The sequence below is a fragment of the Plenodomus lingam genome, assembly GCF_022343315.1.
Source record: "Plenodomus lingam strain CAN1 chromosome Unknown contig_21, whole genome shotgun sequence".
Taxonomy (NCBI): Eukaryota; Fungi; Ascomycota; class Dothideomycetes; order Pleosporales; family Leptosphaeriaceae; genus Plenodomus; species Plenodomus lingam.
Window position 1 is genome coordinate 589,320 of NW_027093938.1, and position 10,585 is coordinate 599,904.

At 48.9% G+C, this 10,585-nt stretch overlaps 6 protein-coding genes across 6 annotated transcripts; 4 read left to right on the top strand and 2 right to left on the bottom strand.

The window, feature by feature from the left end:
* Positions 1-7: 7 nt before the first annotated feature.
* Positions 8-1,408, bottom strand: IAQ61_005123 (uncharacterized protein). Its single transcript, XM_003843055.2, has 3 exons — positions 961-1,408; positions 385-896; positions 8-334 (listed from the first exon to the last, which is right to left on the bottom strand). Exons 1-3 carry the CDS (start codon positions 1,338-1,340, stop codon positions 288-290), a joined length of 939 nt encoding a protein of 312 aa, XP_003843103.1. The 5' UTR covers positions 1,341-1,408; the 3' UTR covers positions 8-287.
* A 2,072-nt stretch (positions 1,409-3,480) lies between these two features.
* On the top strand, positions 3,481-4,182 carry IAQ61_005124 (uncharacterized protein; the record flags this gene model as incomplete). The annotated part of the gene is made up of 1 exon (XM_003843053.1): positions 3,481-4,182. One exon carries the CDS (start codon positions 3,481-3,483, stop codon positions 4,180-4,182), a length of 702 nt encoding a protein of 233 aa, XP_003843101.1.
* Positions 4,183-4,973: 791 nt separating this feature from the next.
* IAQ61_005125 (uncharacterized protein) lies at positions 4,974-5,971 on the top strand (the record flags this gene model as incomplete). Its single annotated transcript, XM_003843052.1, has 2 exons — positions 4,974-5,577; positions 5,640-5,971. The coding sequence occupies 2 exons, from the start codon at positions 4,974-4,976 to the stop codon at positions 5,969-5,971; spliced, it is 936 nt and encodes a 311-aa protein (XP_003843100.1).
* Positions 5,972-6,678: 707 nt separating this feature from the next.
* On the top strand, positions 6,679-7,629 carry IAQ61_005126 (uncharacterized protein; the record flags this gene model as incomplete). The annotated part of the gene is made up of 1 exon (XM_003843051.1): positions 6,679-7,629. The coding sequence occupies one exon, from the start codon at positions 6,679-6,681 to the stop codon at positions 7,627-7,629; it is 951 nt and encodes a 316-aa protein (XP_003843099.1).
* A 353-nt stretch (positions 7,630-7,982) lies between these two features.
* On the bottom strand, positions 7,983-8,491 carry IAQ61_005127 (uncharacterized protein; the record flags this gene model as incomplete). The annotated part of the gene is made up of 4 exons (XM_003843050.1): positions 7,983-8,036; positions 8,102-8,217; positions 8,375-8,410; positions 8,470-8,491. The coding sequence occupies 4 exons, from the start codon at positions 8,489-8,491 to the stop codon at positions 7,983-7,985; spliced, it is 228 nt and encodes a 75-aa protein (XP_003843098.1).
* A 653-nt stretch (positions 8,492-9,144) lies between these two features.
* IAQ61_005128 (uncharacterized protein) lies at positions 9,145-10,144 on the top strand (the record flags this gene model as incomplete). The annotated part of the gene is made up of 4 exons (XM_066096671.1): positions 9,145-9,185; positions 9,311-9,623; positions 9,673-9,736; positions 9,786-10,144. The coding sequence occupies 4 exons, from the start codon at positions 9,145-9,147 to the stop codon at positions 10,142-10,144; spliced, it is 777 nt and encodes a 258-aa protein (XP_065953366.1).
* Between the last annotated feature and the right edge of the window lie 441 nt (positions 10,145-10,585).

Sequence of the window (10,585 nt, forward strand, 5' to 3'; positions counted from 1 at the left end):
GTGGGGCGGACAACGTCGTGGATGTTTTGGGATACAAACCTTCGATATGGACATGGACATCATCATTACAGATAATGTGTTCAGTCCAAAATTTCAGAGGAAACGAAATCATCAAAGTTCTACGTACTAACTTGCGAAAGAGTGGCCAATCTCCCCGCACAGCACAAGGAGCGGCTATAGTTAACATACAAGCAAGTCACCTCCAGCTACTCAAGCATCACACCGATACCACATAATTCCATCACCCCACAAGCATCAGGATTTGAGTCCTGAGTTGAAGTACCACTCTAAGCACTCACAAGCTGGCGTGCTCCAGTGTTGACAACGGCATAGGCTGTGCAAGTCAGTCGATGTCGTTTGAGCAATATGCATAGGACCACTTACTAAACCCTTCCTTCTTAATAGCCAAAACTTCACCTGCTTGCTCGGAATCACCAGAGTCACAGCCGGTGAACTTGCCTTTGAACAAGGTGGCGGCAGAGTAAGCAGAGAGATAGCCCTTCTGGCCCTGCTGCACGCTAAAACCAGTGGTAACCGAAGTAGAAGATTCAGAAGTAAACTCCTGGCCAAAAGTCGCCTCGACAGAGAAGATGCCCTCAATACCACCTCCAGCACTAAGCGAGTACGAGGTGGTGACAGACTCACTGTGCTGCTTCTCGACGGAAATCTCGCAACCCTGTTCAGATCCGTTGACACAGTCCACGATGACCGAGACTTGCACGCTCTCTGAGGAGCTGGGAGTAGAGCTCTCGACCTCGAAGCCGTCGCATTTGGGGTCAGCACGCTTTGCGAGACCGTCATCGATTTTGCGGGAGAGGCCGGAGCCACCTTTGGGATAGACACTGATGCCGGGAGCTTCGCCGCCTAGGTTCATCTCAACACAGTTGCTGTTGTCACTATTTATTGATCGCATCAGCTTCCGTAACGCATCATCCTAATGTTGACACAGAGCAGACTTACATTAAGGTAGCAAAGACAGCGCCGGGGCCGTTAGGCGGGCAAGTCTGATCGCGAGTGAAGATGATTTGCATCTCATCAAAAGGCGACTCCTCGACCTTTGCCCAGAACGGAGTGGTGTCAGGCAACAGACCTGGGTTGCATCCATAGGCACCTGCATCATCATCTGCGACGCTCTGGTAGGTGTAGACGCATGTATAGTCAATCTTGTCATTACAGTCTTTGTCAGAGTAGAAACCAATATCGGCGATGAATGGCTGGTCTCCTGAGAAGGGGCCGCAGCCGTTGGGCTCACGAGACTTGATCATTTGGCCGCGGAAAGAGGGGGCGGCCACGGCAGTGGAGACCGCAAGAGCCAGAGCGAGAATGGACTGGGAAGGCATCTTAACGATGGATGGCCTCTAGTCGTGTGAACGAAAAGTTGTGCAAAGAGAAAGTGAGTAGATTGCTGTGACTGCTGAGAAGACTGAGCGATGTGTGGAAATGCATTGGAGGGACAAGAAGTAGGTTTATATGCCTTCGCAAGGGCTCTCTTCTCTCTGGTTCGGGGACCAATTCTAACGCCATTTCCGGCTGAGAAGTTCAGAATTAGGTCATCATGTTCACGTCCAACACCTAAGACTACGCCCAACTTCAGTATACATTGGTTCATATGGCTCTCACGATGCAAGGCCTCTTTCGCCAATGCCTTTGCCAAGGCGAACTGTGCTGGTAGAAGTATTGTTAGATTCGATACAGTCCAATCATGGCCACCAAAGGGATGCAATTAAACGGTGTAGAAGAGCATGCTGCGCCATAACTTCACATTAGTCCTTGCTGTTATGGGCTGAGTGTATTCCACCGCCAACTCGTTAATCAAGTTGCTTTCACTTCTAAGACATGCAGAAACGAGGCATGCATCAGATTGAGTAGGCAATATCGTTCGCTGATGCCTACGCTGAGCAGGAGTGCCCTGGCTGGCCTGTTGAACATGGAGGAAACCGTCAGCTTCGTATGATCTTCACGTCCTTGAATTGAGTATACGATGGCTGAGAATAGGTTTGAGATATCCAGGATCAAGCCATTTTTGCCTTTAGACTTAGCGAGTTAGTCTAAGGATAGGCATGCTCGCGTGCAACTAGCAAGGCAGAATAATGATGTATCCTCCAGCCAACACATAGTCACTGACATCCCATAAGACCCAACATCGCACGTGATACACGCAAGTCTCCTGGCTCTCTCCCCACACCACCTTTCCACAATGCCAAGCAACATGACCTGGCTAGGACCTTACCGGTAGTTCCCACGGACCATCCCACCCCCGCACACTTTCCACTCTTGTTGTAAGAAGCCCCCATCCTACAAACGAATGTGCGGTGCATACCTTCCGGTCAGCCTCCCGCGCCAACCTAAAAGATCACGCAGTCTTACTCCTATTGCAATCTAGAGAATGCCATACCAGCCTATTTGGGCGGGCATCGCGACAGATCAGGCATTTATTGGCTACGGTGAAGTGGATCTGGATGCCATGCTCACGTGGAAGGATCCGTTGCGGTATAGGAGCTGACGTATTGAGCGGGAATGCAAGGTTTAGATGCCGAATGAGGAAAGCGAGCATCAGATATGGACAGGACAGCATTTACTTTTCTGAATTCCCGTCTCTCTTGGTAGGAGGCTGTGGCGAGGTGTGAGGTCACTCATCTTCGATCCATAAACATTCGGACGCCGAATTAACGGGGATTTCCTAGACTTACATTCCTTGTTTTTGCGCGGGTTTGTCTGGGTGAAGCTTTGATGGTGCGAATGGCCAATGATTTGTGCTTTGGCGTAGATAATGTGGAATTACATGTGCGACACAACACCTGATTCCTGATTATGACCTCCTTGTGCCCCTACAAATAATTCCAAGCAAAGGCAGGGTTTACAAGACATGTGCCGTTAGCCGGTGAAGCACAGCGTGCCCGGGTAAATACCTTGTCATATGGTATTTTGAGCGAGGCGTAAAATCAACTGGGAACTTGCTAGGAGGACAAGTAGTATTAAGAAATAGAAGAGTGCAAAATCATGCTATACATGCCCATCTCAACGCTTTTAAGATTTAAGGTGTACGCTTGAAAGATATGGTAGATGATTCGGTTCTTTTATGCACCATATTCTAGTGTGGAACAAGGGGTAGTATTTATCGTTACACGACAAGTATAATACACAATTGAACACGGAATTTACAGTAGACGCGATAGTATTCTCGGCTGTGTCTATATCCATAATGGATACTGGTTGTATTCTTGAAGCGTCTACACCAGCTATCACTGGTTTAGGCAGCAGCAACGACGTTACCCCGCGTTTCCATAAACATCTTGATTTCATAGATAGTTTGAGGCAACAATTTAGCATTTCAACGGCATTTCTTTTCTATCAAAAATTACAGATTTTGATGTGCTCCATATATTGATTACTCAAGATGGAATCGAAGACATGGGTGATGCTTGGTAAGGGAGCTAAGCCACCATCTAACACTTGCCTTTGGAAATCAACTCATCGCAAATGGCAGAGAATAACCCCGATGTAATGAACCACCTGGCATCGATATTGGGTCTATCATCCGAGCTCCAATTCTACGACGTCTATTCCCTAGATGACCCTGACCTAATCGCACACATCCCTCGACCTGCTTTAGCACTGCTAGTCATCATTCCACTGACGCCAGCTTGGGATCGAATTCGCAAGGCCGAAGACGCTGATAAAGAATCTTACACTGGCGCCGGCCCTGACGAGCCAGTCATCTGGTTCAAGCAGACCATCGGTCACGCCTGCGGCTCGATTGGCCTACTACATAGCGTAATCAACGGCCCAGCCGCTGACTTCATCAAGCCTGATTCTGATCTCGCTATGTTACGGAACTCCGCCATACCACTGAAAATGGCCGCACGTGCGGAAATGCTGTACAACAGCGAGCCATTCGAGCGTGCTCACAAGTCAGTCGAGCAGGCTGGCGACAGCTATGCGCATCCTGCAGATGAGCGTGACGGTGGGCATTTTGTGAGTTTTGTTAAGAGCGGTGGCAAACTTTGGGAGCTTGAAGGATCGAGGATGGGTCCGCTGGAGAGAGGGAGTCTTGCTGATGATGAGGATGTTCTTAGTTCACGAGCGCTTGACATGGGTATCAAGAGGATCATCAGGTTGAATGAAGATGAGGGGGGAGAGAACCTTCGATTTAGCTGCATAGCTTTGGCCCGCAAACCTTAGGCTCTGATTGTGGGTCAACACATGTGTCTTGCGGGTTTCCTGTGCTGTGCTCCAAGCGAGCGTAGTAAAGATTAGAACAGAAGTTACCTTGCTATTAGATCTACATGAGACCACGATGACACGTAAACCATTTTAGCTTGTAACGCATGGGCACCGTCAATATGGTTGCGAAATCCTAAAGAGAGACATTGGACCCTTGCAGTTGTGCAGAACAGCGAGACATGTCAGCCAGAATCCTCTTACGTCGAAAGGTTTGCGACCGGTATAGGCCCCTAACCTACCGGTACGGGTACGCTCGTGCGAGTGACTGGCTCCAAGAGCTGTCGAAGGAATAAGAATGAGGAACGCCGAGCACTACCAGCTTATCCTCCCCGCTCCGCTAGCGATCGCCCGGATAAGTTGATCGATAGGGTGACCGAAGCGAATGTAACGCTGACTGAGCCATGCCCTGCCTCGATGATCTTCGCCCAAGGCCATCCACTTGTGACGTATATGCTTATTTGATAATACCATGGAAGTCAATATGGATTTCTTGGAATCCATGGAGGATCTCCATGGGATAGACCAGGCTGTTGAGGCGTAGCACTTGGCATATGGGGCGTATTTGCTATTTAGTTCTCTGCAGGACTGTCCTCTAGTCAAGTCAGTATCGCACAGCGATTCACTTGCTGTGAAGATTGTTCATCTTGTACCGTAGCCCTGTGCAATTTCTGTCGAACTTCCACACCGGTCAAACAATTCGTCGCGTAATCTGAGGCTTGACAGCCTCTGTTACGATCAGCAACGCGACAATGAGATTGAGCTACTTCTCGTGGGCCTTGCTCTCAATATCAGCATCCGCACAAGCTGAAGGCAACGGCTGGGGAGTAATCGGCGTCAATAAGGCGGGATCTGGGTCTGACGAAGCTGTCCGGGTCTTTGAAGACGCTGGATATAGTCCCAATGCGAGCGACGTGGTCACCTTCACCCAAAACTTCAACAACACAGCCGAAGAATGGACTTGGCGGATCAATGTCAGTGAAATTGCTGTCCCAGATAACTCTCAAGACCTTGGTCTTGAAAGGGCAAACTTCTCAGAGGGGCTGCATGTCGCACATACGCAATGGCAATTGGTCTGGCCAGGCGAAGAAGACGATCTCCTATCATTCGTAAAGTCGCGGAGCGTCGACAGTGCTAGGTTCAGCGCCTTCATGGCAACCGTCTACTCGAACATTACGGACCGTTTTGAAGACTCGGACGACGGAGACTGTACACCTATGCTTGGAGAGAGGTGCGTTGAGTCGATCCGAAACAGAGCAGTCAATGGTGAAGATGAAATGGCCTGGAGTAATTTGGAGGGCTGTGAGAGTACATTCGATGCCAGAGATCAGAGTACAAGTCGCGGTATCAGCTTTTGTAAGGCATCCGCATTCCTTTCAATTGATGTATCACTCATCACTGACAACTCTTCGCACTAGCAATGAATGCAGATGATGAAGGGCTGGTTGAGTGGCCGCGCAATGGTACGTTGGTGTTTGCAACAAGTGCAGCTTACGGACCTGGCGAGACGGCCGCGTACAATCAGGCGATTCACGCGTTGCACATTCTTGTTATGAACTACAAATATGGCCAAGGTCCAGTGGTCGGGGCTTCCAATGCCACCGTTGTGTGTCGAGTTGTTGAAAAAGCTGCTGGGGCTGACAATCCAGAACAAGGCCCAGGAGAGGATTCGGCAGCAGTGATCTGGCAGCAGTCGCTGTGGACTATTACTGGCCTGACGACGTTAGTAACTCTCTTTGTCATGTGGTAAAATAAGTCCGTGTTGAAGATAGGATGTCATCAAACGCTCGTTAAATATGGAATGCCATACTACTGTCGTCTTGTTCGCTCCTATACCTACCTTGTTTGCCTGACAATGTTCTTCCAGAGTAGGTTTTCCAGAGACAGTCACTTAGAACTTAGATGCAGATTGTAATATCCATGTGTTGATCATGTCGAGTTTGCTAGGAACCAACCGTGGATTATTAGGGTCCTGATGCCAGATATGCTGACGTACTTGTACTTGGGGTAGTTGCAGTTGGAGTAAGGTAAATACCTACCTTGCATAAATGATGAGTATGGCGCCAGTCTCGATGACTTTAAAATGGCTTGTAGATGTAAATGATGCATCCCAAGCCAAAGAGTTCGGAAAATCCTGTGTACTCTACTTGCTGTGACCTTGGCACGCTAAGGCACAAGCTAGGCCTGAAGAGGTACCGGTAGATAGCGGTCCCTCTCTCTGTACAACATCCACAGCCGCCGACATCTCATCTCTTCAAACTCACAGTATAACTTGAACAGCAATATATATAGATATTCCACTTAAGATATCTAGCCAGATCTATTGTTCCAATTATTGCAGGTGACTAGTTTGGTGCAGCCACGATTTTACTTGCTCCCGCCAGGCAAACACCGCATTGGCAACCGACAGTAACGCCCGGACCGCTCTTGCTTCTACTCTCACTAGTAACAACAGCCATGAGTAGCACACACAATCGGAAGGAAATGGCCCAGGTCCGGTTATCTCGTCTAAAATTCTTCATCAATAAGAAACATAATCGATCTTCGCCTGAACAGCAACACTCAGCAGCATCAGCAGCATCGTCATCAGCAACCTCACATATAAACTTGGAACCCCCTACCAAGCGCAGAATGCCAGAAGCGATGACTCCATCTACTCAGACCCACCTGATCATCCGATTCTATGATCAGAACATCCAAGCCAAGGACAGCCACGGCCGGACGCAGAAAGACATGTTATCATGGAGTGGCAAACAACTGGAACTTAACCACAATTACATCCAGATGCTGTTTCCGCTTCCCGAGGGTTCGCCTTACAACTGGTCAGCCCCAGTAGTTACCCGTGAAGTCTTCGATGCATTCCGATCAAGGAGCGAATTGCGTGATAGTATGCAGTTAAGCTTCGAACGCATGCTTGAGTTTTACGGCTTCGCTATATCTCGGGAGCCCAAACCCAACGCACAGTCGAAGCAAGAAGACAGCGAGAAGAGCAGTGGGTCGAACACAGAGACATCTCCCGAAGACAACAGTAGCCTTCCCACTGAGTCTAAAGCTACTACAGCTTCATCGTCCAAATTCTCTTCCGCCACCTACTCCATCATACGAGGCCCCAAGTGGCGCAAAAAAACCACTAATTGGTGCATCCGCTTCGACCATAATCATCTCCGCATCACCCGCATCCTTCGCTGTCTTCGCGTCATGGGCTTGCAGACCGAATGTAATGCTTTCTATGAAGCCTTACAGGAAGTCTTTGCCGACCCGACAGTCTCTATTGGTGACCGCTCCATGATGTACTGGACGCGTGCTGTACAGCGGCCTTTGCACCAAGCGCCTGACGATGACCACTGTGATTGGTTGGAGGCATGGGAAGAGGAGCAGCAGAATACGACTGGTCGAGAGGGGGAGTAGACGATACTTGGCAGGGACATTGCTACTTCAATCCTCGATATATTCTCAGCATGTTTCAAGTGCGATTATGCTTGCTGATTCTATAAAAGCTCCTCTGTATCACGATGTGAGCAAGCAATGAATAACCGAATCTTATTGCGGCGAGAAACTAGCCAAATACATCTCCGATATAATGGGGCTAGTGTTTTCAGAGACACCATTTCGGTCACATAAATGCGTCACATATCATTTTTAAATCATAATATAGCACCTCAATCAAATTCGATTGCGCATACATACGCAATCCCACCTTTGTCCAATCCTGTTACGAAGTGACCTCATTTCCTATGTACAAATTCGTCCACCTCCATTCCCTAGTACTCAGACAACAAATCTCCCCTTCTCTTGCCACGAAGTTCCCACTTGCCCTAAAACAAAGTCAACAGAGTCGCCTTTATGTCTCCTTCCGGCGCGTGGCGGGTACACTACATACCTCAGTCATGTATCCGGCCGTGCCCAGCATCGCGGGCACCAAAATGACATAGGCAAACGAGATCCATACCGTTCGTGGCGTCCAGCGGAAGTATTTGTGGCGGTTCGTTGTCATGTCTGTCACACCGTCAATTCCTCATCCCTCTGATGCTGCTGCCCCGCGCGCTCGCGCAATCTCCTCTGCATATCTCCCAATCCTTCTCGTTCTAGGCAGCGAGGAATATGTATATATGGGTACGGAGAAGATCGGGTGAATTGCGTGCGTATAACGTACTGTTCCATTTGATGAGCGCGGGATCCTGGCGGAGGACTGCGGGTCTTGTTAGCCATTGTGCCGACAGTGGCTTCATTCCAGGTGCGACGACATACTGCCATGATTGTGCCCCGCCATTGTGTGTGGTTTGCTTGGGTATAGGGCGGGCTTTGCGCGTGGGGGTTGTTGGCGTGGTGGTGAGGTTGGGGAGGAGCTGTGATGAGGTCGGCGGATCGGGTGTTCTTCGGGAATGTGAGGGCGCGAGCTTGGCAACGAGGACAGTATTTCAAGGTTGGTTGGACGCTTCCATCACTTGTTCAAAACAGACAGCATCATGCTTATGGACGAAAATACATGGCGATGTACTGTACTACAAGTAGTCTCCGTTGCGTATATATTATCGGTAACCATGAAGGTTTCGATTTTGAACAAGTCTTTGAATCACGTCTACTACTAAGACGTGGAAACGTTGGTGGAGTCGCACAGTGATTATTTTGGTCCGACGGGCACTCGATTCATGCAATAATGCTTAACAGCTGCTGTACTTGAACCGCGTCTATCGCGTATTCTTCATTCAACGCTTCCCTCTGATAAGACGACAAAATGGTGGTGGCTTGTCGAGGCTGAACTCGTCGGAGGTTGTGGGTGCCGACACTAAGAGTGACGCAAGACCGAGAACGGCCGATGCTTGTTAATGATCAAAAGAACCTCGGTGACAAAGATCATGTCGGCCATACTCAACACTTCAACTTTGTAATCTGCTGTGCCGTTACAACTCGAGTCGTGCAAACATGGCGTCTAATCAACAAGGTGCAAAAATCACCGTCTACTGGTAAGCCACACTCCGCATCACCATAGCGACTTGGGCTACCATGCATCTCCAACTGGATCAACATCTAGCATACGATCAACTCCAGTAAGCGCATCACATTGACTCGTCAACTGATCTCCTTCCAGGCTCGACAAGTCGCGCGGCCAGCGCATCGTCTGGCTACTTGAAGAGCTGAATCTCGAGTATGACATCAAGGTCTACAAGCGCAATGAAGCCGGACGCGCAGGGCCCGAACTGAAGAAAGTTCACCCTCTGGGCAAGTCGCCGACGATTGGAATCACGCCTGCCGGTTCCGACAAAGAGATCATCATTGCTGAGAGTGAGACGATTGTCGAGTACATCTCTGAGCACTTTGGAAAGCAATTGATTCCGAACCGTTATCCTGAGGGCAAGGAGGGCGAAGTGGGCGCGGAGACGGATGAGTGGATGCGTTACAAGGCATGTGAGGTATACAGGTTACGATCACAGTGTACTAACGACACCATAGTTCCTCATGGACTACGCAGAAGGTTCTCTCTTCACCATCCTGATCGTTGCATTGATTTCTGGCAGTACGCATTTCCACTTCCAGCCAAACGAATCCCATTAACTTTCGACCAGAAATCAAAGGTGCCCCTGTTCCATTCTTCATCAAGCCAATCGTCAAAGGAGTCGCCGGCAACATCGACAGCTCCTTCGTTGACCCTGAGCTGAAGAACCACTTCGACTTCTTGGAGGACTACCTGAGCAAGTCTAGTGGCGAGTTCTTTGCTGGGTCGACACTCTCGGGCGCAGATATCATGATGCACTTTGGTTTGGAAGGTGCATGTCAGCGAGTACCACTGAGCGAGACGAGCTACCCGAAGCTGTACGCATATATGCGTAGGCTGCAGCAAAGGGACGCGTATAAGAGGGCAGCGGACAGGGTGACAGAGGCCAGTGGGGAGAAGTATGTACCATACTCGGACCTCAAGAAATGATCTTGTAGATAGCTGGACTCTAAATACACATTATCCACATGTAATGGAATTTTGCACACAAGATCTGCTTGTTCATATATTACTTGATGAGATGCATATGCACATGGTACATGAAAGTAAACACAAAGGAGCGTTGGCAAGTCAGTACTAGGCAGGTAAACTACAGTCCCGCATACATCAAATTTGACAACTAGTAAGGCATGCTCGATTAAGCATTGCACATGACCCACCTTTATCTCTTAGCATACACACGCGATTCACAATGCCTAGCTGTGGAAATTTGGATCACTGAGGTCAGGAATAATTTGGGAGATGGATTATTAGATTGTATCTACTACGATCGGACTTATATATATAGAGCTTTAGCTACCCTTACTAGAAGGTAAATAATTAGTAAACCTTCCTTACTAGAGCTCCTGCTTTTTATTAGGTACTTAGTAG

What these genes read in the sequence shown, in the direction of transcription:
- IAQ61_005123 (XM_003843055.2), bottom strand. Translation starts at nt 1,340, where the DNA reads ATGCCTTCCCAGTCCATTCTCGCTCTGGCTCTTGCGGTCTCCACTGCC. An exon ending in GCTGTCTTTGCTACCTTAAT is followed by an intron (nt 897 to 960) that starts GTAAGTCTGCTC and finishes ATCAATAAATAG; the next exon opens with TGACAACAGCAACTGTGTTG. An exon ending in TATTAAGAAGGAAGGGTTTA is followed by an intron (nt 335 to 384) that starts GTAAGTGGTCCT and finishes TGACTTGCACAG; the next exon opens with CCTATGCCGTTGTCAACACT.